The sequence below is a fragment of the Vulpes vulpes genome, chromosome 16, assembly GCF_048418805.1.
Source record: "Vulpes vulpes isolate BD-2025 chromosome 16, VulVul3, whole genome shotgun sequence".
Classification (NCBI taxonomy): domain Eukaryota; kingdom Metazoa; phylum Chordata; class Mammalia; order Carnivora; family Canidae; genus Vulpes; species Vulpes vulpes.
The window spans coordinates 75,186,580-75,213,602 of NC_132795.1; the positions used below are offsets into that span (position 1 = coordinate 75,186,580).

Sequence of the window (27,023 nt, forward strand, 5' to 3'; positions counted from 1 at the left end):
CCAGCTCTTGGTTTCAGCTCAGGTCATGAACTCAAGGTCCTAGGATCAAGCCCCATGTCAGTCTCCATGCTCTGCTTGAGACTCTCTCTCCCTCTCCCTCTGCCCATCTCACTCGTGCTCTCTCTCAAATAAATAAATAAATCTCAAAAAAAAAAAAAAAAAGACTGCAGAAAAGACAGAGAAAAGTGGCAAACGAGAAGCAGGTATCTTGGAGCTAAGGGATATGAATTTTTCTGGAAGATTTCAGTCAGCAGTGTCAAACACTGCAGAGAGATCAGATCATATAAACACCCAAGTGTGAAGTGACTCTAGAAGCAATACCTTAGTTAGTCCTCACAGAGACTGCAAGGTGGGTTAGTGAGGTCATGCAGCTGCCCCAATGCACACAGCTGGTTGGACAGTGGGGAGATGGGATGGTTCCCGGGTGGGTTAGAATCCGGAGCTCATGATCCTTCCTCCATGCCCTGCTCCTGGAGGAGTTAGCCAACAATTTTACCAGGATTCCTGGACAGCAGTAGGGTCTTTCCTTTGCTTATAAACAGAGTATATAGTTTTCTCTCTGTACTTTTCAAATATCCTATGCTTTCTCATTTCTTCTTCAGATAGCCGACCTGGGGTTTATGTCACTTTCAAGACGATGTCTTACAGATCACCACACGTAAGAGCAGAGCTTTTCTATTTCCCAAACTAAGTTTTTTAGATAAATGGGCCCAATAATTTCAGTCATCGCAGAAGAGGAGGTCCGCCTCAAGGTTTTGTGAATTTGGATATTAGTAATGTTGAATTGATTCCTTTTTTACTCAGAGCAGTGAGCTGTTTAAGAAAAAAAGGATGAAAAGGTGCCTGGTAGAAAAACCAGGACTCTGTGATGTCACGGGAGTTGTACAGGAATCGGGGACACAGTGTACTGTCCCAAGAGTCCCATGGCGCCTTGGTGGGTCACCCAGACCCAGCAGAACTAGGCTCTGTGCCCATTTTTGTACCCGGCACCCTGGGAGGGCTTAACTGGAGATGGGAGAGAGTTAACGATTAAGATCTGGAGCTCCCTCTTCTCACCTAGTTGGGAGAATAAATAGCACAAAGCAAATATTTTTCAAGAGCAAATTTTGGATTATGTCATTTACAATGACTCCCCAAAATACCCAGGTTTTACTGTTTTGTCTCTTTAAACAATGATAGTATCTCTTCTTGGACTAAAGTGAGAACCCCTGCCAGGGCCAGAACCCTTTTGCTGGGGTACACATTTCTCATTTTGTATGGCTGGGTCAACAGTTGGCAAGGCTAACTATTCCCCAGAGGGAAGAAGGACCCATGAAGAAACAGATTTTTTCCCCCTAGGAAATCAGTGCTCCAAAGCTTAATGGTTACAATGGCATGGCATTTAACGTTTTCCCACATTTTTGTCAGAGGTGGCTTGGATGGATTACAGCTATTTGTCCGTCCTTCCTGCACCCGCCACCTCCCGCCTCTACCTCCTGTGTTCCCTCAAGTTTAGCGTCACCTGGGGGTGGACCCGGGTAGAGTGGGGTCTGAAGCTGGTGAAAATTTGAGGCCTTCTTAAAATAGCATAAAATTAGGTAGAGTGTTTATTTAGAACAGGGGAAGAAGGGAGGTAGGAAGGGGCCTGCCTAAGGGAGGGTTTCTGAAGCTTAAAGCTTTATTTGCTTCATGCTGAATTGACCCCTCGAGCCCGAGACTATTCTGCAAATGGGGTCCCTTAATATCTCTGTTGACTTTGCTTTCAACAGCTAACCAGTTGTCCTTACTTCCTGCCATCCAGGGCAGATCCTGCTATTTCACCTTTTTGTACTACCAAGTTCCTCTCCTTTAAAGCTCTATCTGGCTGTGATTTAAATTTTGCATTACTATTTGATGTCTAGTTGGGGATTCTAAGTAAATTCAGGAGACCGAGGGCCACATCTGTTGTAGTTTGCTCATGATGATAGGGTTTAGCTAAGTGCCTGGCCCAAATACTTATTGAATGAGTGTATTTGGTAAGAGTAAGATGCTAGTAAGAACACATTTGTGGGTTTTGTGTGGGTAGAGCCTGCTTAACATCATTTGGCTCAATTGCATCCACGCTAAGACTGGTAAGGAGCCTGCTCTTCGATTTGAAAATGCTTTTCAAGCTTTGTTATTCAAAAATGTCACCTTAAAGGGATTTGACCTCAGCAGTGTTAACCCTTGCCTGTGGTCCGTAGAAACTGTGGAAATCCTTGAATTGCAGCACTCCAGAGACCCCACATACGCATGTAGATGCAAGAAACACGTCAAAGGAAATGTGTGATTTTGGGGGATAGTCTTCATTTGGGAGCTGTGACTCTGTTCCCCTCCATCAATTAGCTACTTAACTCTAGTACTTTGAATTATGGACAGTTTGTTCTAATCTGGTAAGTACTTTCCTATAAAACCTATTTGGCAAAGGATGAGCTGATAAGAAAGTGGGGAGAGTCACTGTCCCTTTGCAGAAGGGTAGCCTGTGATTGGTGCTAGCATAGGGCTGGCTGGGAGGGGTGGGGAGCTGAGATCTAGGCCCTCTGCTCTCCGAGGGCATTTGGTCCTCCCACCTGCCCCAACAGAGACCAAGTCAGTCTCTGCCTGTGTGCTTGGCCATTCTGTCCTACAAATAGTCCAGAATGTTCTTTGTAATCTCACTACCTGATAAACTGTCACTGGTCAAAGTAGAACCGGTATCTCTCCTTTCTCCATGTGTGTCCACATTAAATCTATTAAATCCATTCTTCTGGGAGCTCCAACATCCTGAAAGGGAATCTCCTTTCATGTTGTTGAGCTACACCCACCTTGCACAGGAGGTAACTCTCTCCTGTCTCATGGGCCCCCAACTATAGATGCCCAGATGCCAGGGGACATGTACTTGTAGTGTCCCAACAGTATCCCAGCATGTTGGACTTCTTTCGGCTTGATACTGTGTTCTTCACTAAGGACCTGGTGCTGTGTCAGAGGCAAGGGAAACAAACGAAAGCTGCAGTTTTTCCTTCTGGAATTTCCCAGTCTGGGGGAAGAACCCCTCATGACCTGATGCTTGGCTGATTATTTTTTCTGTTTGGAGTGACTTTTAAGGAACAGGGCATGGGAGAGGATATGTTCCCAGTTTCTCCCGAGTCCTTTCAGCGTGGTTTCATTCCTTTTGAGTGATTCTTTAAGCTTTGCAAATGCGCTCATAACCATTACAAATGGAACATTCTGAATTCAAATCTGAGGGAAGTGTGGGAGTCCAATAGATGCAGCTGAGAGTTCATTATATTAAAACACTGCTACGCCTACCAGATAAAAATACACCGTATGAGTGCTGTGCTGGTTTTGTATGTGGAAATGGCTTTTCATGATGGGAAGTGATTATAATGTTAATGTAACCAAAGCATTTTGCTTCTTCATGTTTAGGAAATTATACAGTTCTGGCTCACAAAGGGTGTTGATGGTTTTAGTTTCGATGCTGTTAAATTTCTTCTAGAAGCAGAACATCTGAGAGATGAAGCTCAAGTGAACAAGGCTCAAATACCGGTAAAGTTTTTAAACATCATTTTTCCCCCTTTCTGAAAATGTCATCCATGTTTTCTTTTTTAGCATGAGACACCAATGACCAGAGATGAGAATGTAGTTAAATTTATTAATATATGCATTTGAATTTAAGGCATAGTGTTTTTTTTAAGACTTTATTTATTCATGAGACACACACACACAGGGAGGCAGAGACCTAGGCAGAGGGAGAAGCAGGCTCCATGCAGGGACCCTGATGTGGAACTCGATCCCGGATCCCGTGATCACACCCTGAGCCAAAGGCAGACGCTCAACCACTGAGACACCCTGGCGTCCCATTTTTTTTTTTTAAAGTAAACTCCACACCCAACATATGGGGCTCAGATTCATAATCCCAAGAGTCACATGCTCCACTGAGCCCAGCCCTGTAGGTACCCCTACAGGTAGTGCTTTGAATCATTTTCTTCAGGAAGCAGGAGTTTCAAATCCATATTCTTAGATGTTTCCATTGGTTCTCTTTGGTGTAGAGCATCCTTAAGAAGTATTTTGGTGACAAGGGTTCCGAGGGCATGGACACTGTACTCCACCAAGAGCTGTAACCACTCACTGTGATTTTGTCATCTCACTCAAGTTCAAGTGAGGAGGAGGCCTGTAATTCCCCAGGTGCTTTTGTTGTCATTAAAGGATACACCAAAGGGAACAAACACTTGCTGAGTGTCTCCTGTATGTTATGTGTTTACTTAGGATAGTCCATTTAGCTTTTGTAACAGCTCATGAGACATTTCATGATCCCCATTTAGCAAATCTTAGAGAAGTCAACTTTTCAGGGGTGACAGAGGTGATAAACAGAATTATAAACCAAGCCTCCCTTGCTACAGTCTGGTAGCTACACCAGCAGTTCTCACCTTTCCCCCCATGTCACACATGAGAAACAGTAATCAGGATACCACTCTGCTCTTCTGGTTGACCAACACTCTACAGACACTGTACGTTCAATGGCTAAATAGACAGGAGTCCTAAAATGGGTTTCAAAATAATGGATTTGTAGATTTATTCAATGGAAATATTGTATCAGTCAAAATAGATGAATCAGTCAAAATAGATGAATTACAGTGACACACAATATGGGTGAATCTTAGCAGTGTAATGTTTAGTGAAAAAACCCTAAAACATATATAGCATGATGCCCTTTTAATAAAGAAAAATGAAATTGATGCTTAATTATCAAGTGTCTAGCTTTTGTCCTGAGTAACAGATTTATGGTTACTTACTGATCTCATTAAACCAAATCAATTAACTAAAGTTGGCAATTCATGGACTAATTATGAGAGCATGTCATGAACCAAAGGCCAGTTTTTGGTGGGGTAGGGAAAGCAGATGATTTCCAATAGGAAAAATGAAGGTGTGTGTATTATTCAATCCCAGAGAGCACTTATCCTTGGAGAAGAAATCTCAAAGTAACCTTGCTAATTATGAGATACTGTAAAACAGGCATATGACCAAGTATAGGTGTAATAATGAACTGTATGTTTTCTTTGCCTTTAAGTGCAGCATTTAGGAGAAATTAAACGTTTGGGAGGAGGATTCTGTTAAATACACTTGTAATTGTTATTCAGTAAAGCTTACTAGACCTACAGTTAATAATAGCCATTAATATTATGCTGCAGCCACAAAACCCCATGAGCACTGAAAGTCCTACTATCATCTTTCAGCATGTATGCGTTGGCTTGAGCCCTTTGAAGAGAACGTCTATATTTGTGTAAGGCCAGCTATGGGGATTTGTCATGTGAAATGATGGCAGTCGTGCTTTTCTGTTTCCAAAGGACACGGTCACACACTACTGGGAGCTGTACCATGACTTCACCACCACGCAAGTTGGAATGCATGACATTGTCCGGAGTTTCCGGCAGACGATGGACCAGTACAGCAGGGAGCCTGGGAGATACAGGTAACTACAGGACACAATTCTGTTCTTCACAGGCGAAGGGTGTGACCTGTAGTTTATCCTTCACAGCCAGTTATTCTCAAGAGATTCAAACTATTTAACAAACCTCCATGACTACAATGTATTATAATTCGGTTATGCCAAGGCGTAGTATATTCCTTCATGTTGCTTAACTTTGCTGATTTTGTTTCCTTATTTGTAAAATAATGTGCATCAGCATTTACTTCATAGGAATTTTTGTGAAAATCACTTAAAAGATAAAATATAATCTAAATGTTAGCCATTAAGTATTCTATTGTTATCATTACAATTTGGTCTGCTGGTGTCTAGTATACAGTATGAATCCAAATGTTTCAGCTAAACTGCTAGTAGAGCACAATGCTTTGTGATCAGATGGACCTAAGATAAGAGTTGTGTGTAACAGCTGAGACCTTGGGTTGGTTCACTGACCCACGTCCCATTTTCTCATTAATTAAAAGGTGATAGTAATACCCGTCAGGGTTTTATGAGACTGCATGAGATCATGAAGCACTTAAAACAGGGACTGACATGTAATAGACATTCACAAAGCCTCTATGTGTATACAGATCACCCAATAGTATCAACAGAAAGAATTAAATTTCTCCTCCTTAAAGTAGGTCCTCTCTGATTGCCATCCCTATTCTATAGTTGAGAAAACAGAATTTGAGCATAAAGGCAATGGTCATGCAGGGAGTAATAATGGCAGGGATGGGAGTGAAATACCTGTGCACTTACCTCAAACAGGTAAAGCCAGCATTGACATGGGTCTTTTCAGGCTAATGTGTCATTCCCTAAATAGTGTCTGCTTCTAAGGAAGCTCTACTCCCAACATGAGATAAAGAGCCGCGTGCTCTACCAACTGAGCCAGCCAGGTGCCCCCAGAGTTTTGGTTTTTAAGAACCAAGAGAACCAAGAACCCAATTATTATTGTGAGACTTTACAAGGATTCATAGGAATAGTGTATAGTATAGTATAGACAAGAGGTTTCTGGGGAAAGCCCCCTTTCATGATATGCAGACATACACTGTAGATTCTAACCAGTGATCAGAATTGATAGGCTTCATGGAAGTTACTGAGTTTTAATCAGATTTAGGAGGAAGAGAACAATATTGACTGAAATCAAATGTGTTTAACTCTTAGACACATCCTAGTATTAGGCTAGTTCTTGGGTTTATTGTCCATGAGAAATGAGAAACTGTCCAGGTCACCCAGCATGCTATTACTTGGCCATCTGGCTCGATTATGCTTCCAAATATGGTTAATAGGCAGATTGAAGGAGCTGCAGAATGCTTCCCAGTCTTCTGACCGGCCCTGAGGACACTGCACCCTGCCAATTCTTCCAGGTTCATGGGGACTGAAGCCTATGGAGAGAGCATTGACAGGACCATGATGTACTATGGATTGCCTTTTATTCAAGAAGCAGACTTTCCCTTCAACGATTATCTCAGTAAGCTAAATACTCTTTCTGGGAACAGTGTGTTTGAGGTTATCACATCCTGGATGGAAAACATGCCAGAAGGAAAATGGCCTAACTGGATGGTAAGTCCTCATCGCCTGGGGCAGCATATCTGCTGCTGGTATGCTGGTTAAACAGTTACCCCTAAAATGAGGGGTATATCTTGTCTGTAAGTGACCTTAACCTTTCCCTTCATCAGTGATTATTTAGTGAGCCAGGCCTGTCTGTTCCAGCTTCTGACCAGGTTTTTCATATTTTTTCTTCATTCTTTTCCTTCTGGTTCTTAGACTAGGTAATTTTGACTCCTCAGTCTTCAAATTTGCTGATTTCTCTGCCAGTTCAGGTCTGTCCAGTCCATCTAGTGAAATTTTTCCTTTCAGTGATCATACTTTTTAACTCTGAAAATTTCTTTCTGGTTATTGTTTGTATTCTTTTTATTGTCTTCACACTTTAAATTCTGTTTTAGTTTTTTAACATATGTATAGTAGTTGATTTTAATGTCCACTAGTCCAATGTTTGAATTTCCTCAGCTGCACTTTCTACTGACTGCTTTTTCTATGTATGGGCTATATTTTCCTGTTTCTTTGCATATCTTGTATTCCTTTTTGTGTTGAGAATTGGATATTTTAAATAACGTATTAATGTAGGAAATCCCCTTCTCTCCTTCCTCCTCATTGTTTATTGTTGCTGTTTCTTCAGTGATGTTCTTGAATTAATTTTGTAAAATGTGTTCTGTTGGGTGTGGCTGCTCGGGGAGATCATTGTCAGCTAACAATTGGAAGAGCTTCCTGAACTGCCTTGAACCAGTCTCCCAGCCTTTGCTGAAGGGGCTGTGTGTGTTTGTGTGTGTGTGTTGGGGCATGCTTTCACCACTCTGGAAGACAGTTTGTAGATTTTAGTCTTCACTTTCTGCTTGCATGGAGTTTCAAGGTTAGCCAGAGGTGAGAGATGAGAGCCTTCTCAAGGCATCTGCATGTGTTCTGGATTCCAAGAATCTGTTAGACTTTCAAAAGCCAGTATGGTTACCTCTTCCGCCAGCTTTTAAAGTCGGGTCAGTCTCCGTAGAACCCCCAATTGGTAACACCACTGCAGGCAGGTGGGATGTTAAACAATTGTTGTTGACTGTTTCTGGCAAATACCTTGGGGACAGGGCATTTCTCAGATTAAAAAAAAAAAAAAAATCCAACTAAAAGTGAGTGCTTAGGCCAAATAGTGACAGTTCTCTAAATTGAGTTTTGGTGAACTCTAAACTTATTCTGCCTCTCCAGCTATGGTAGTTCCAAGATAGTTTGGAAGGCTATCATGGGTCTCAGGGGCAGGAGTTCAAGGCCAGTTAAAAGTACATAAAGCCTGTCATTTTTCTTGAGTAAATGCTTCTTGGATGGTTGAAAGCCTTTAGCTAGTTTCCAGAGTTCTGAAACAGTGGATTTTTAGTTTTTGCCAGCATTCTCCTTGCTTTTATGGTAGAGATTTTAGAGGTCCTTCCCCTACCATTCCACAAGTGCCCCCTATATTACAAAATTTAATAATGGAGTTTTAGCACTTGTTTTTTCATATATTGAGTTTCCAATATCATAGGTGACTGGGATTTCTGTCCATTGCTGTGAACTATCTGTGGAAATATTAATTTCAGTTCTGAGAAAGAAAGTGCTCTAAGTCCACAAAGCTTGAGAAACCATAGTTTCTTATCAAAGGCTCTCAAGATAATGAAAACAAACAGAAGCAAAATTTGACTTTTCTGGCCATAAAAATAGAATAATAGTTTATAATGATCCAACTAAGTTCTTATTCTCAAAGGCTGGTTTTACACCATCCCCTGCCTTGAATAAGTGATGTGGTTTCTCAGAGAGCTTGTTTCATCTTTAGTAAAATGGAGACAATACCTGACAATGGAGCAGGACAATAAGATGTAATGTACGTGTGAAATTACTTTTTTTTTTTCTAAAGTTTATTTAAGTAATCTCTACATCCATGTGCAGCTCAAACTCATGACACCAAGACTAAGAGTTGCAAGCTCTTCTGACGAGCCGGCCAGGTGCCCTATAAGTACTTTATAAATAGTAAAATGCCATGCTCAACATATGTATATGAAATTGAGTTGTGGTATATATGGTATAGTTTAACAAAAGCTATGATGTTGTAAGGACTAGATAACATGTAATATTATGTAATTAGAGCATTTAACATAGAAATAGCCAAATTTAAAAATAGAAAACACTTTCGAAAATTTACTCTTGGGCTATGTACATTTCCCTATAAAATTTGGTGTAAATTTTTAAATAGTTCAGAAGTCACCCCCCGCCCCCCTTAGAAATCTCTGCTGCCTCTGTTCCTTCCACCTGTTCCCTCCTTGTTGTGCTACAGGAGAAACATTTTTGTTTTCTTTCTTGTCCATATTCTTTTATCCAAATGTGAGAAAATATTAATATGCACCATCATAAACTTTGTATTTGCAATCTCAATGAAGAAACTTGTTACCACCATTTTGTTAATCCTAATGCCAAGACAGTAAATTGATCAATTACACAGTAAGTAGCGGGGTTGGGACTCAAATCCAGGCTTGCGGATACCAAGGTACCCAAAGATGAACTTTTTGTGGAATAGGGTCAATCTTCCAGAAAACTGTATATTGAGCTGTGTTCTTAAAATATCTGCCTTTCAGATCGGTGGACCGGACAATGCCCGGCTAACTTCTCGTTTTGGGGAAGAATATGTCAACATCATGAACATGCTTGTTTTCACACTCCCTGGAACTCCCATAACTTACTATGGGGAAGAAATAGGAATGAGAAATATTTTAGTCACAAATTTCAATGAAAGCTATGATGTTGTAAGTTAACATAAGAATTTACTATTCCTATTCTATGGCTGAAAATGATTACTCTCTGCTTTCCTTTCTTATTATTAGTCAACTGTCTTGGTTGGGGGCTTAAAAATGCTGTTTCCTGAGACATACAACTGAATTGTAGAGCCCAGGAATCTATGTTGCTTTCCATCTGATTCGTAGGCACATTAGACTTTGAGATCCCATGTTTTGAGTTTGGAATATTACTTATTGCCCTCTACCTGAAATATGGAGTTAGGATCATTAATTATACTGCTTGTCTGTACTGCTAGATTTCTTTGAACACAGAATATTCGTCCTTTTTAAAAAAAAAAAATTCGTCCTTTCACGTTAACAAATGTAAATGCACAGCCTCAGACTTCAGTGGTTTTTATTTTGTTTTTGTTTTATGAATCTCAAAATTGTGTTGTTGGGTGAACCTGAAATAATTTGTATGGTTAGTTTTCAATGTTAGGAGATCCAATTTCCCTAATATTTATTTGGTGTGCATTTCCTAAATTTGTGTATGGGCACTCATGAGCAACAACTAGGCTGGATAAAAGAGGACAGAATTGTCCTCTTACTTATATATGGTTGCATCACTGTACCACAGAATGAATTGGTAACGGTACATTTTGAAATCCTACATTATTCATTTTTAGGGAAAAAAAGCAAAGACTCCAAGCATGTATCAAAGTCTAGTTACTATAGTTTATTGAAACTCAAGATGTCACTATTTTCCAAAAAAAGTGCGAAGCTGGCTTAAGTAAGGAATTAATTATGAAGTAAATTATGGACAAATGATATTTCTTTTACTAACTTGACCAATGTTTTCTCTTTATGGTCTTTCGACACAGAATACTCTTCTCTCAAAGTCACCAATGCAGTGGGACAATAGCTCAAATGCTGGTTTTTCTGAAGCCAATCACACCTGGTTACCCACCAGTTCAGATTACCATACTGTGAATGTTGACGTAAGTATCAAAATGTTAATCTGATTCCAGAAACAGGAAATGAGTTTCTGTGCTGATACTATACAGTCACCCTGAGGGTAACTAAAATTTTAACTGATGCTCTCCCTAAATCAATCACATAGACTTCTCTTACAGTTTTTAAATCATTACAAACTGGTACATAAGTACACCATGTGAAATATAGTATAGAATATATTATTCACTAGCAAGACCAGCTATTTGTTTTCCTTTCCTGCCCACAAAAGGAAGATAGGGAGACCCATCAAGGCTATTTACCTGGAGAAACCAAGACGTTCATAAAAGTCAATGAATTCATAAAAGTAGCTGTTCTGGAAAAGTACATCCTTTGGCTTTTGCCCATACTATTTATTGTTCTTGGGTGATCCAGCTGGATTTGCTGGAATCTGTGCATTCCTGTTTAGAAAACTGGTTTGCTCAATTTGGCAAAGTGCTAAGTATATTTCCTTAGACCAGAGCAGTATGAAATGGCTCCAAGTGGAATCATGTGCCAGAGAAATTACTAGCATTCCACGAGACCTAAAAAATTTCCCCTTACCCCGAAGTATAGATGACATACAATGTTATATTAGTTTCAGGTGTACATGTAGTGATTTGACAATGCTCACACCACAGTAAGTGTAGTCTTCCCATGTTATTGTTTTGGGCTTTATGCAAACCGTCCTGTTCCTACAGCTCCCTGATCCAAACGCCAGAGGCTTCAGGGATATAGTATTAGTTTTGTTTTATATATTCATAGCTCTTTGAAAACAAAAAATATGTATTTTAACATTTGTGTTTTGGATTAAATCTCTTGATTTTTGTTATGTCCTATACATAAGAAATCCTTTAGAGGGGATCCCTGGGTGGCGCAGCGGTTTAGCGCCTGCCTTTGGCCCAGGGCACGATCCTGGAGACCCGGGATCCAATCCCACATTGGGCTCCCGGCACATGGGGCCTGCTTCTCCCTCTGCCTGTGTCTCTGCCTCTCTCTCTGTGTGTGACTATCATAAATTAAAAAAAAAAAAAAAGAAATCCTATAGGGACTCCTAGGTGGTTTAATGGTTGAGTATCTACCTTTGGCTCAGGTTGTGATCCCGGGATCAAGTCCTGCATCAGGCTCACAGAAGGGAGCCTGCTTCTCCCCCTGCCTCTCTGTCTTTGATGAATAAGGAAAAGAAAAAAAGAAATCCTACATAAAAATGTATATCAGAAAGATGAAAAAGTGCAAGTGCAAATTAAAATTTTTCTATAACACTAGTCAAGCCTTTCAAATGATCATGAGTAACAAAATGTCTCAAGCAATGCTATTTAATAAAATCCACAAAAGCCCTAGAGATAGGTAAAAATTTAAGTAACTTCTAAAGGAAAGTAAAATTAAGCTTCCCATAATTATTAGAGGTAGGCAACTAAAGACAAGGGGTATCAAAAATGCAAAAGTAAACGGATCACCAAGAATCACACCATATTTGAGAAAACTTAAGATGAGACACTCCACTCTTACCGGAACACTAGAAAGTAGAGGGGATATAGCAAACATTAGATATCTTAGAAGTGTAGAACACTGTGAAACACTGAAATAGAAATTCTAATTAGGGTGTTGGAAAACTGATCCAGAGGCTCCTCCCAGAATGCACTGTAAAAAAGCAAAATAAAACAAGAAAAATTTTGGTGTTTCTAGAAGAGAAGAGAAACTACACTCAGAGAAATTTTCTTTTCTAGAATGGCAAGAATAAAGAAAATACCCTAAAAGTATGTAGAAACCAAAACCAAACTTGCCCGAGGAAAGGACTGAGAGTTGGACTGGCTTCTCAAGAGGATCCTAGAACACGTTAGAACTTTAATCTTTAATTAAAGTGTGATGGAAATCTGATTCTATACCTACAATCCTGTATCCATTCAAATTAGTATTCAAGAATATAGATCTGGAAAAGCAAGGACCCCAATTTTTGCATATATAGTTTCTGAAGGAATAATCAGGAACTCAAAAAATGAATCTAAAAAGACAATGATGTAGGGTGCTGGCTGGCTCAGAGCTTGTGACTCAATTTCAGGGTTCTGAATCCCAAACTGCGTGTAGAGATGGCTTTAAAAAAAAAAAAAAAGACATGATGACATGATATATAAAACACAGTCAGGAAAGGACCAACAGAACTTAAGGATATTTTTTGATATACAATGTAAAAAAAAGTAAAGAAGATATTCTGAAACAAAAATCTTAGTGATTGACTTCTAAATATGGAAAGTGGCAGGAGAGCAGGCAGCATGGTCTTTTCAGGGCATGGAAACAGTAACTCACTCTGGATTTGAGCTGCCTAGTGGCCATTAACCACTAAGACTATTAAATGGACTGAAAAATTCACTTTCTGTGACACACTGGCACCATTTCAAGTGCACTGTAGCTAGTGGCTACCACATTGGACAGCACAGATAGAGAACACTTCCAGCACCGCAGGTAGTACAGTTAGACAGCATTGCTCCAAATGTCAAGAAAAAAATATTTTTAAATGGGCACTGCAATTTTAAGTGTATAATTTTCAAAGAACATTAGAAGGAAAAATATTACATCAAATCAATTTGATGTTAAAAAGGATGAAAATAGCACAATTATAAATAAAGGGCTATAGGATTATATCTGAACATATGATAATCACAAATATAAATGGTGAAATTCACCTACTAGAAGATAAAAACTCTCAGATTAAGATACCAAGACAAAATCTGACATAAGACCTGCTAAAATAAAAATTTAAAAATAAAGCTTGCCTCCTGGCTATAGCTATCAAACCAAAAATGCATCTAACCTTTTGAACGCAGTAACTTCATTCTGTGACTACCTGCTTATGTGGAAAATGATAAATATTCAAGGATCTCTATAACATCATTTTTTTTTAATTTTGGTATTTTTAAAAAAATTTTTATTTATTTATGATAGTCACACAGAGAGAGAGAGGCAGAGACATAGGCAGAGGGAGAAGCAGGCTCCATGCACCGGGAGCCCGATGTGGGATTCGATCCCGGGTCTCCAGGATCGCGCCCCGGGCCAAAGGCAGGCGCTAAACCGCTGCGCCACCCAGGGATCCCTATCACATCATTTTTTTAAAAAGATGACTTGAAAATGATTTAAATATTTTATCAATAGAAAGTTGACTTGGTTATGGTTAATTTATAAAATGGACTAGTATGCAGCTTTAAAAAAGAATGCACTGATATTATGAAACTATCTCTAACATGTACTAAATAAGAAATAGCATCTATAATGGTATCATGCCATAGTGAAAAAGTAGACGTACATGTTTGCACAGGCACAACATGTATCACACATAATCATAATAGTGTCTATTTCTGAGACAGGAAGTGAAAAGCTATGGGTGGTATTAGGAAAAACCTTATTTTATATATTGTTCTCATAAATTTTATACTGTGTGCATGCATTTCCTACTAGAAGAATAAAGTTACAAAAAGCAGGTGTGGAAATATTTAATAGCAGACAAAATAGAATTCAATATGAAAAGCGTTATGAGACAAATGCAATTTTCAAAAATTGATAAAAGAACATTCCACTACAAGTCATGAATCTATGCATCTAACAATAGCTCCAAAATTTATAAAACAAAAAAGTACTATGAGAAATGTCAAGAGAAAGTGACAAATCCACAATTACAGAGAGACATGTCAACATACTTTTAGGAAGGAGACACAAATAATAGTTAATACTTGCTGGGCACTTCTTTGTGAGTGGCACTGAACTATACTTTTCCATGCATTATCTAAGGCTATAGGAAATGTTAATAGTAATTTGACAAGTCATATACATACACCATATACATATACCATAAATACCTTTGTACCTGTTAATAGAGAATAAACATTTTTTCAGACATTCAGTAGATGTTCACTGAAGACCACACATTAGGCACTTGCCCCCAAACAACAGTAACAGCAACAACAGCCAACACCACCACTGCAGTCAACATGGCTGGCAAGAGTCCAAGGAAATGAACATTACCACTGATTTGGCAATAGCTCTGATGAAGACTAATTTGGCATTATGAATCAAGTGTCCATACTCTTTGACATAGCAATTGTCTTTCTGTACTAAATAATAAATAACTCAAATATGAGGGATGCACAGAAAATATTAGAAAGTTGAATGCTGAAATGAGAGAGATGATTAAGTATGGTATATCCATCCAATAGAATATTATCTTGTCATTATTAAAATGACATTTTAACATAATAACAGGAGAAGATGCCTGAAATGTTAAAGGAAAACACAACATTAAATTGTATATTTTTTATATAGCTGTGAAATAAAGCCTGATCTTCCTTAATGGACACACATTAAAGAAGTACAATTTTTAACTTTCCCTTTAGGGAAAGCATTTTGCTTTTTATCCCTTTTTGCAACCTCCTGTTCACCATTAGCTATTGTAGGAATACAGATCTGCTGAAGTTAAAACAACCCACATATTATTCTACAAAACAGAACAGAGAGGCCCTCAGAGTCCACAGCCACAGTGGCTGCTTTTCTATTAGTTACAATGTAGCATAAAGGGACTGTATTTAGGCAAGTTAAACACCAGATAACTTAGACATGGACATTTGGTTAGGGATTCCTGAATGGAGTCAAATTTGGTCCCTCATCATCTCTGGCCAAGATGTAGCAGAGCACTGTGTATACGATGACTCCCTGAATTTGCAATACCTCTCAATAGTTAAACTATTCTTATCTACCTATCAATACATATAACTTGGTAGTCATTTTAAGAAGCACAAACTGAGGCAAATTTTTTGGGGAAGGAAGTTTCTATTTGATACTAAAAATATATTTAAAAAACCCCAAACAACTCTTAGAATCAAACATTTATGTTGATTTTTTTTTTTTTTTTTAAATAGGTCCAAAAGACTCAGTCCGGATCAGCATTGAAGTTATATCAAGAATTAAGTTTGCTTCATGCCAATGACCTGCTCCTCAGCAGGGGCTGGTTTTGCTATTTGAGGAATGACAGCCGCTCTGTTGTATATGCAAGAGAGCTGGATGGCATCGATAGAGTCTTTCTTGTGGTTCTGAATTTTGGAGAATTATCACTGGTAAATCTCCAGGAAATGATTTCCAACATTCCCGCAAGAATGAGAATAAGGTTAAGTACTAATTCTGCTGACGATCGCAATACAGTTGATACAAATGCCATTTTACTGGATAAAGGAGAAGGCCTCATCCTTGAATACAACACGAACAATCTCCTTCATCACCAAACAGCTTTCAAAGACAGATGTTTTGTTTCCAATCGGGCATGCTATTCCAGTGTATTAAACATACTGCACAGCTTGTGTTAGGCACCTCTATGAAAGAGATGAAGACACTGGGATTCTGTTTTACTACAAGCATTTGCAGTAACTTCATGTATAGCATGCTGCTGGGTAAAAACAGCTTGAATGCAAAGGTTCCCAAATGTTTTTAAAAAATAATAAAATTATCACTTGCAGAACTTGTAACTTTGTTGAGATAGTATTAATACAAGAGATGATCGGTACCTCAGGACTCCAGATATTAGAAAGAAGAATGTTATCTTTTTCGTAAAATACAGGCATAGAAAATTGGAGTTTGACTTACTGCTGAAGTGTCTTAAAAACATTCACTAGCAAAGAGGCAGGACCTTGATTTGTAAACTTTTCAAAGAAAAATGTTAGAACAGACAAAAAACAAAGCTGTTCTGATGGGGGTGTGGGGAGAGTTGTGCTGTCACCAATCCTTCCTTCACCCCCAACTCCATGTCCTTCTGAGGAGCATGGTTTGAAAACTACTTTCCCAGGCTGAGGGGCATATGCACCAGTGAAGAGAATGACATAAGCAAGTGAGATGTACATTAGACAAAGTTTGAATGGAGAAGCAAATTTTAGAAAATTACTAACTTAAAAAAAAATCTCACTTTTGCTTACCCAATTGGAAATAAGACTATGAAATATTTCAGTGTTTCCAATTCTCATGGAATGCAGCATTTCAGAATTTTAGGTATTTCTTAAGATTCTCGAAAATACTGGTGCTGTCAAGTCCAAGTTCCTCGTACAAGAATTTAATTTGGGCTGTAATCTAAAAGAAACACATTAAAAAATTAGAAGGCCTCTGTTGTAAAACTCCAGTGCTAAAGCTCTTGGTCTATCCGTCTTCACCTAAGCCTCAAGTCAGCAACTTATGGCAAAGGTACTTTTATTATTTGGGACAGAGGCAGAAGGTGCTCCCAAAAATTAAGATTCCATTACTTTCTTTAATAGATCTCATTTACAAGTGTTAAGAGGGAACCCTTTTTCTTGACTGACTTCACTGTTCTTCCTCCCCACCCCCCCTTGACAGTTAATGAAGCAGCTGTCATAAACCCTGATGCAACCACTGAAATGTTAACTGCAACACATTTCTACTTGTGCATCTGGAAACTGAGAGGGGCTTGATAACATACCTTTTTGTGGGAATCCTCAATTACATGATTGCCTCCAGGCTGAATATCTAAAACAACATTGGGGGCCTGATAACCTGAAAGAATTAACATGAAACAATTAGGTTTTTTGAGACTCATTTTTCACCCTCTTTCCTCCCACATGTGCTATTAAAATAATAAATGAAGGAAAAAGGCATAAACTATCACCACCAAGAAAGAGATGGGAGGGGGCAAGCAGTAGAAGGCAGACGTCTGAAACAGAAAGCAGGAGGAGGAGAACCAGTGGCTGAAGACACTAGATGGAAGACACTTGGAGGGCCACATGGAGAAGGTTGTGACACAAGAGGAAGCCAACTGGCCCTATGGAATCAGAGTCTGTGACCTGGAAATAGCTTCTATTGTAGTAGGTGAGTGTGAAGCATGGAGTGAAAACAAGGTGACTGAAAACTTGTATAGGGGTCCCTCCCACCATAAGCCCAGAAGGTCTTGTTAAAGAAGAAAGGTAATAGTTCTTGTCCAGTGAAATGGAAAGATCTAGAGAAAATTACAGCAGCTAGCTTGGGCACTGAAGCTCCAGAGCAAAAGCTTCAGAATCTCTTTTTTAGAGGATTCCAAGAATAATGGCTCAATTAATATTATTAAATGAATGTTTTATGACAGTACATCTATAAGTTATATTTGATGTTTATTTTTTTATTTTATTTTATTTTTTTATATTTGATGTTTAAACTTATTTTTCTTTGTGCCTTGCCTACCTTATTTTAATATTTCCTTTCAAAAAGAGACAAGTATAGTTATTATATATATGACTCAACTGAGTAGTCAACATAGGAAAACCAATTTTTGTCCAAAATCACAGGCAGATGACTTAGTCTACAGTGTAAAGTGTATTACCGAGCAGTATGTGGAAGGGAATAGTCCATTTAGCTACATTCCCTGCATACAGATAGTCTCCTACCTTCACCAGTGTCCTTAGCATGCTCTGTAATGGCTTCCTTGAGTTTCTCAGTATAGTTTACAATTCCTTTCAGAGGTACACGCTCATCGTTTTCATAAGCCGTGATATGAATAGAAGGATAATGCTGAAAGAAAATAGATGCAAAGTTGACATTATTCCTTATGGTCCTTTTCTACCCTATAGATTATGAAAAAGAACTACCTCCAATTTTTTTTTATCTAGGTGCCAGATATATTTTCTTCTCATTTGTTTTTCTGAAGAGTGAGTTTGGTGAGTATTGGATTTTATATACATACATACATACATCTATACATCTATCTATCTATCATTTTTTTAAGATTTTATTTATTCATGAGAGAGAGAGAGAGAGGGAGAGAGAGAGAGAGGCAGAGACACAGGCAGAGGGAGAAGCAGGCTCCCCATAAGAAGCCTGATGTGGGGCTTTATCCTGGGACTTCAGGATCATGCCCTAAGCCGAAGGCATACACTCAACCTCTGAGCCACCCAGGCGTCCCTCTCATTTGCTTTTGAGAGATAAACAGCATTATAGTACTAGACCACTTGCTACCTGGAATAGCCTTTCCTTGGCTAGCAAGACCATGATCATATCTAATCTATTCTATTGAACTATTAAATTGAGTATTAACAGAGATGTTGCTGAGAGGTGTTTGGGTATTTTGAGCAGAAATAACTTAAAACCCCAGTAAAAATTCCTGCCTCAGCATGGTAAGTATCCCTTTGATGATCTTTTCTATCACTTTAGGATAGTGTATCACAACTTGCACTACCTGTGGCTTGATATTTTGATAGGGACAGTAACGTTTTATGTAGTTCTTGTGTTTCTCATCAGATGAAGGATTTCCCCATTCTTCTAATTCTTCTAATGTCAGAGGAAGTGTAGTGTCCATCATGGTGTTGAGAACATCCAGGAAAGGTGCCTTAAAAAAAAAAAAAAAGCCAAAGAAATTTAAATTTTGACTAATAAGTTGTCAAAATGAGTTTCAGAAAGACATTTTATTTTATGAATATACATATGGACATGAGAGAACAAAAGTCAAGAAGCCATGTGGATTCCCAGGAGGTGGACTAACTACTCAGTCCTTAACTAGGGGCTGTGATTTTATAACTGGCCTTTATGGTTTTCAGACTCTGAAAATGATGATGTTATACGTCATGTTTATATATGTGTATACACACACACACACACACACACACACACACACATATGTATAACAAAACAAAAACAAAATGTTTTCTAATTTCACAATTTTTTAGTTTGATGCCTTTATTTATACACGTATTTTATATAAAAGTAAGAAATGCTACTACTTTACATTCATTAGAATGGGTACTATTAAAAAACTTAAAAAAAAAAAAACAAATAACAGTGTTAACAAGGATGTGGAGAAACTGGAACCCTTATGCACTGTTGGTAGGAATGTAAAATGGTGCAGATGGTATGCTAGTTTCTCAAACAACTAAACTCAGAATTACCATATAATCCAGCAATTCTATTTCTAGGTATATATCCCAAAGAATTAAAAGCAGGTTCTTACAGAATATAACCATATTTATAGCAGCATTATAAACAACGGCCAAAAGATGTTAGCAACTCAAGTGTCTGTCGACTGATGGATGAATGGATAAGCAAAATATACACAATGATACAAAGAATATTATTCAGCCTTAAAAAGGAAGGAAATTCTGACATATACTATGATAATAGTAGACCCTGAACCTTATCTAAATGAAATAAACCAGTTACAAAAAGATAAATATGTATGATTACATTTGTAGGAGGTAGAGTCTAATTTATAGAGACAGAGCAGAGTGGTGGTTCTAAGGGGAAGGGAGAATTGGGGAGTTGCTATTTAATAAGTGCAGAGTTTTGATTTTGCAAGATGAAGAGTTCTGGAGATTGGTTGCACAACAATGTGAACATACTTAACACATATGAACTGTATACTTGAAAATGGTTAAGATGTTAAATTTATTTTCTCACAAAAATTTAAAAAACCCAACATGAATAATTCCTTACCAGTTGGACATTTTACATAAAAAAAAAGGCAATAAATGTTAATTGAAGAAAATCTAGAAAATATACAACCTCAAAGGAGGAAAAAACATTCACTGGCTTATAACCAGTGTTAAAACATTTAATAAAATGGCAGCTGCTTTTTTTTTTCACTTGTAGTCTTCTGTTAACATGCTTTTCAGCTTTCTCTTGTATTAACATTAACCTAGTGGGCAAATGTAATTCTTTCTGGCTGCTTAGCATCTGGGCTCCACTTTTTTTGCATTTAAACTATTCCTAACCTTATGAGGCAGAGCCTGCCTCTAAGTATGGAGGTGTTAAATGCCAGGTAGTTCCCTTCTCAGTTTTCCCCGCAGCATGGAGTAGCTACATGACTTGGGTTTACCAAATCAGACATAATAATGTGGTGCTCCAGACTTTGAATGGGAAGTTTGTGGCTTAAAGTAGGGACCAGAGAGAATTTCTTCTGGCAAAAGCGACACATTTATGTTGAGTTTTTAGATGCAGCACTGGGAGTATAAGGTGACTTGTGCCCAGCAATAGCGGCAGTGATAGCTTCACTGGGCCAGTTTTATGGTATATATGGATATGTTTCTGGCCGTGTAGCCTCTATAAGATTGGTTCTATGCCTGCCCTTTCCCAATACCTTTTAATAAATCTCTTTTCTGCTTAATCAGAGCTAGTATTCGGTGCTTCTAATTAAAACTATGAATCCTCTATTGTTGGATATTTAGGTTGATTCTACTTCACTATTACAAGCAACATGGGGTAAATACTCTTATACACACATTTTGGATGATTTCCTTTCTAATTTCTAAAATCAAAGATCAGTTGTATTTTTTTTTTTTATATTGTAAGAAACTCTGCTACTATCTTTGTATATAGGTTTTCTTCCCTCTGTACTTAGCATTTATTTCTACCTAAAAAAGTAGATTTGTAGATCAGGATTATTTAACACTTACTTATTAAGAGAAGCCTAAAGTGTATACCCCATAAACGAAACCTAAAATAATTTACTCTCTCCATCCCAGCCCTTGTTTTCTAGAGTCTGACCAGGAGCAAAATGATGAAAGTGAAACAAGTGGCTATAATACTTCTAAATTTCGGACACCAGGAAAAGATTATACAGTTGACCCTTGAAAGACACAGGTTTAAACTATGGAAGACCCCTTACACTTTTTTTTTTTTTTTAAAGATTTTATTTATTTATTCATGAGAGACACAGACAGGCAGAGACAGAGACAGAGGGAGAAGCAGGCTCCCTGCAGGGAGCCTGATGTGGGATGTGATCCAAGGATCCCAGAATCAGGACCTGAGCCAAAAGCAGATGCTCAACTCAACCATGGGCCAACCAGGTGTCCCACACCTGGATTTTTTTTTTAAGTAAGTATATATATGGTACTGTATAAACAAATGTATTTTTCTTTCTTTTTTTTTTTTTAAAGATTTTATTTATTTATTCATGAGAGACACAGAGAGAGAGAGGCAGAGACACAGGCAGAGGGAAATGCAGGCTCTATGCAGGGAGCCCGACATGGGACTTGATCCCGGATCTCCAGGATCACACCCTGGGCTGCAGGTGGCGCTAAACTGCTGCGCCACCAGGGCTGCCCCAAATGTATTTTTCTTATGATCATCTTAACATCTTTTCTCTAGCTTATCTTAAGAACACAGTATATAATTTATAGACCATATAAAATATGTGTTAATCAACTGTTTATATTATTGGTAAGGTTTCTGGTCAATGGCAGGCTGTTAAGTTTTTGCAGAGTCCAAAGTTATACATGGATTTTGGACTGGGGGCGGCAGGGGAGGTGGTGCTTGTGTCTCTAACCCCCATGTTGTTCAAGGGTCAACCGTGGAGACTTTTAAGGTCAAAACAAAATATTCGAATTACAATATAGAAAAACCACCCACTTAAAGACCTTTATGAATGGAGTATCTAAAAATAGAGAGCCTCTACATCTAGTACTGAAATGTTCATGGGCAATATAATATAGTCAAAGGATTTCGTGGACTCCGGAGTTGCAGTGTCCTCTGCCTGATTCCCGGGAACTAGTGAGTCACATATGCTCTCTTTTCCACCAATTCTAAATGTTTTTAGAAAAAAGAAATAACTAATGAGAACAGCCATTAATATCTTTCAATGGAAGAAAGGATAAATAAAGGAGAAGTAATTAAAGAGTTTAGAATAGAGCTCCAATTCTGTGTTTAAAATTTAAAAGCTTTGCTATACTCCTGTGTTATGGTAAAACTGGAACAGAAATATTTTTCAGAGTAGCTTATGGCTTCATGCCTTCCCACTCTGTACATAGTAGAGAACAGAGTATACTCACCTCCAAAGTCACAGCTCTCAGCAGCTCTGGATTAGAATTACACAATGCTCCCACAAGCACCCCTCCAGCACTGAAAGCAGTCAGGGTTGTTAGACTTGGCTGAGAAAAGCCTTGGCCATGAAGCGTCTTAATGCAAGCCTCTAAGTCAGCAAGGCCATTGAGTTTTTTAGTTAGACGGCCATCAGCGTGCCACTGGAGGCCTAACTCACCACCACCTCTGAAATTAAAGGGCAAAAAATCTTTTTAGTGAGGCAAACATATTAATAAGTCAGGGTCAGCAAACTGTAGCTGGTGGGCAAATATTTACTCAGAGGTCTGTTTTTCCCCCCCCTTAAATGGCCTTAGAGCTAAGAATGATCTTTAAAGGTTGGGAGAAAACAACAACAACAACCAAGAATATACAATAGAGACCATATGTGGCCTATAAAGCCTGAAATATTTACTATTCAGTTTTTTTAGAGAAAAGGTTTGCCAATCTCTGATATAGACAGTCAAAAATGGATTTCATAAATATGTCTTAAAAAAATAAGTCACTGTCATTTTTTTATTCATTCATTTAAAGTAGGTTCTACATGCAATGTAGGGCTTGAATTTATGGCCTCAAACACAGTGTAGGGCTTGAACTTATGCTGCTCCAACTGAGCCAGTCACACACCCCTAAACAAATATGTTTTGGGTGCCTCCTACTGTATACCAGGCATTGTGCTAAATGCCGGCCTTAGAAATATACAAAAGCAAAAATCTGCCCTGAAGATTAGAAGTTTGGGGGTGAAGAAAAGAGCTGCCAAGCAATGTGGTTGCTGCTTTTACACAGGGTATTTAAAGTTATCAAAGAAGCAGCAGAAAGAACATCCACCTGTTAGGTGAGAGGTATATACTTCCTAAAACAAATGCTTAAGGAGGAGATGAAATGTAAGCCACGTCTTAGAGGAAGAATATGAGTTCCCAGAGTGCAAAGAAGGGGGAAACATCAAGACATGGCAGGTGCAAAGGCACAAAAGGGAAAGAGTTTATCAGGTGAAAGGATGTAATGAGGCTGCAGTGCAGGACGCGTTTGGGCAGTATTGACAGCTATTACTACAGAGATAAACCAGGTTATAAGGATGTTAAAATATTACACTGAAGAGTTTGGATTTTATTTCGAAGGTGGAAAGGTAGAGAAGGATTTTAAGCAGAAACATAAAATAGTATTTGTGTCTTGAAAATAGTGAAAATAAAATGAAGTTAGAGTGGAAAAAAGGATCTAGTTTGAGAGACTATTTTAGAAGAACCTAAACTCTAGAAAAAAAAATGGAAATAACAACATTACTAAGATAATACACAGACTGGTATGTCAACTCTACAAATCTGGTACAAGATCTTAAAAATCTACCCTTTTGTTTTTTGGATATCAACTAGTGTGTTAAATTCACTTCCACTAGCACATGCTCAGGGATACATAAATTTAATAACACAAATGAAAAAATAAACTTTGCTCCCTGATAGACTTTATACTGGACATCTGTCACAATGCTCTGGCACTCATATGCCAGGTAAAATGTTGCTGACTCACCGAACATGGCAATATGCTAATATCCACCCATCGTCCACCAATACCCGTCTTTCAGGTCTGAAATTCATTTTTAAATCCATTCCATAAGCTCCATATACATGTACCAGGAGAGGTTTCTTCTGCAAGTCCTCAGAATCTGTCTTGTGGAAAATGGTCATTGGCACTGATTTTCCATCCTGAAAATTAAGAGTTACTATGCATGTAAGTAAGAGTCTTTTAAAACAGTTTATCCCTAATTTTATGCCTTATTGATGTTGAGCACAAACTTCATTTAATTAAGGTAACAGAGGGGTGCCTGGTTGGCTCAGTTAGTGGAACATGTGACTCCTGATCTCGGGGTTGTGAGTTGAGTCCTATGGGTGTAGGACTTTGGGTATAGAAATTACTTAAAAATAAACAACAACCACAACAAAAATAAATAAAAATAAACAACAACAATAAAGACAACAGAGTTATGGTCTTTAAAAATACATCACGGTTCATTGCCATTTTCAGCTGTACTACTGACCTATAATATTATTCAGAAAAGAGCAATAAGACTCTGGCTTGAAAAGAGTTTATTAAATGTAGCTTTTCATGACAGTAAAGTGATTTTAAGGGGTTCTTCACTACTACCATTACTGTAATTTTCTTCCGTCAAGATAAGTCAAAGTCAAAATATACCTATCAAGGTTAGATATACCAGCACAGCATTTTTCCTATACCTAGAGCCAGATAGTGACATTTCTCATCTTTGAGTATTTATAAACATGCTGACTGAAGAAGTTTTAACAGCCAAGTTTTCTGACCTCTATAAGCAGAGTCTTCAACCATTAGCATCTGAATTTCTTACCCCAACTTACATCCTTATACTCTTCAAAGGTCTACCTTTAGTTTTTACAATGTTTAAAAGTGGCTTAAGTAAGTAATCTAAATTACTTTAGGACAGGTTAACTATTCCCCAGTTGAGTTCACATTCATTAATTGCAAACTGACTGAAACTAGGCATTCCCTGGACAAAATTAACATAATCTGAAGTATTTCTGATATTCCCTTTGTAGAAAAAGGGCAGAGAAATTGGTTCTCACCCTGCTTACAGAAACTAGTGAAATGGTGCTAGTCTACATAAAATAAGAGGAAATAATAAAAGGAAAACAATAACCAAGCCACTCTTCCTATTTTTATGCTTATTGTGAAAACTTAACTTTGGGGCACTAGAGTAATTATCAGATAAGGAGTCAATCTTTCATCCTTCCTTATGATGCTCAACTTGCTACGACAGTGTAACTGGAGTTTCACTTCTCAGATTTATTCTTACAAAACGATGTAGATTAATTTCTACAATTATCTTTGTCTTTTCATCTCCCTGCCTCCTCCCCAACAATCAGAGAAAAACTAGTTGGTTGAAAACTTAAGACAAGGGATGCCTAGGTGGCTCAGCGGTTGACTGTCTACCTTACCTTGGGCTCAGGGCGTGATCCCGGGGTCTTGGGATTGAGTCCCACATCGGGCTTCCCGTGGGTAGGCTGCTTCTCCCTTTGCCTATGTCTCTGCCTCTCTCTCTCTCTGTGCCTCTCATGAATAAATAAAATCTTTAAAAGAAAACTTAGAAAAGGAAGAGGTGAGGTTGGTGGCAAGTCCTGTGATGAGCTGGATCTGAGTTAATCAGCAGTGCAAAAATGCATGTGGAAAGTTGTAGCAGTGGGGCACCTTGGTGGCTTAGTCAGTTAAGTGTCTGACTCTTGATTTTGGCTCAGGTCGTAACCTCAGGGTCCTAAGACTGAGCCCCAAAGTGGGCTCCCTGCTCAGCAGGAGTATGCTTGAGATTCTCTCTCCCTCTGCCCTTCCCCTGTACCCACGCACATTTAGTGTGCTAATAAATAAACCTTTGAAAGAAAGAAAGAAAGAAAGAAAGAAAGAAAGAAAGAAAGAGAGAAAGAAAGAAAGAAAGAAAGAGAAAGAAAGAAAGAAAGAAAGAAAGAAAGAAAGAAAGAAAGAAAGAAAGAAAGAAAAAAAAGTTATAGTAGATTCCACTGAGCACTTGTCTCCCTTCTCTAATTCATAAAGAATCCCTGGGCTCCCCAAGAACTTAGCTTCACTGTTCTTTCCATTTGGGGTATAATAACTACAACAACATTTTAATAGACTGGTATAATCCCACATTTCTAAAGCAGAACAAAGCCTATTCTATTGACAAAAAACAAAACACAAAAATCTATGGTGACACACTAAACGGTAAACAGTAATTACATCTAAGAGGTACAGCAAATGGGACCAAAAAGCAGTCGTCTAAACTTTATATACTTGGCATTTTTGCATTTCTTCTAAGTGTACTACTCCCATAGGGGAAAAGAAGAAAAAACAAGATGAAATAAGAGAGGGATATAAATTATGAAAGACTTTTTTTGTTAAAGATTTACTTATTCATGAGACAGAGAGAGGCAGAGGGAGAAGTAGGCTCCACACAGGGAGCCCAACACAGGACTCAATCCCGGGACCGCAGGATCACACCCTGAGCCAAAGACAGACGCTCAACTGCTGAACCACCCAGGTGTCCCAATTATGAGATATTCTTAATGCTGAGAAAGAAACAGAGGGTCAATGGAGGGAAGGTGGGTGGGGGATGGGGTAACTGGGTGATGAGCATTAAGGAGGGCATGTGACATAATGAGCACTGGGTGTTACATGAGACTGATGAATCAGGGACCTCTACCTCTGAAACTAATAATACATTATATGTTAATTAATTGAATTTAATAAAAGAAAAAAAAGTGTGTATTGCTTTTGTATTACTGAAAAATATATATTTAAATAAAACTAATAGTTTATTTATTTATTTATTTTTTTAAAACTAATAGTTTAAAGAAACTAATAGTTTAAAGAAAAAATTCACAAAGACAAAAGGCTGTGTCATAATTCACTGCCAGCACGTGCAATTATCTGATGTTTTAATATGCTAAGGTCTGAAAATTCTTTAAATCCAAGGCCACAGATGATTAATTTATTCCTCA

General features: G+C 38.2%; 2 protein-coding genes across 13 annotated transcripts in view; one reads left to right on the forward strand and one right to left on the reverse strand.

Moving 5' to 3' along the window:
- The window catches only part of SLC3A1 (solute carrier family 3 member 1), a 36,079-nt gene extending 19,865 nt beyond the window's left edge, over nt 1-16,214 (forward strand). The window contains exons 5-10 of the mRNA XM_072741730.1: nt 3,403-3,522; nt 5,322-5,446; nt 6,808-7,003; nt 9,583-9,750; nt 10,602-10,718; nt 15,615-16,214. Of these exons, the coding sequence (XP_072597831.1) occupies nt 3,403-3,522; nt 5,322-5,446; nt 6,808-7,003; nt 9,583-9,750; nt 10,602-10,718; nt 15,615-16,055 (1,167 nt within the window). The 3' untranslated portion in view covers nt 16,056-16,214. The remainder of the gene's footprint in view (nt 1-3,402; nt 3,523-5,321; nt 5,447-6,807; nt 7,004-9,582; nt 9,751-10,601; nt 10,719-15,614) is intronic.
- PREPL (prolyl endopeptidase like) overlaps nt 6,528-27,023 on the reverse strand; it is a 65,999-nt gene continuing 45,503 nt past the window's right edge. For 8 of the 12 annotated variants that reach the window (XM_025992567.2, XM_025992565.2, XM_072741729.1 and 5 more), the window contains 6 exons: nt 24,034-24,209; nt 22,482-22,698; nt 18,899-19,048; nt 18,111-18,234; nt 17,174-17,247; nt 14,180-16,809 (listed from right to left, as the gene is read on the reverse strand). In XM_025992567.2, coding sequence (XP_025848352.1) covers nt 16,720-16,809; nt 17,174-17,247; nt 18,111-18,234; nt 18,899-19,048; nt 22,482-22,698; nt 24,034-24,209 — 831 coding nt within the window. In that variant the 3' untranslated portion in view covers nt 14,180-16,719. Of the gene's footprint in view, nt 6,826-14,179; nt 16,810-17,173; nt 17,248-18,110; nt 18,235-18,898; nt 19,049-22,481; nt 22,699-24,033; nt 24,210-27,023 lie in introns of those variants that run through there. The other 4 variants (XR_011997876.1, XR_011997877.1, XR_003234015.2 and 1 more) reach the window with 1 other exon arrangement.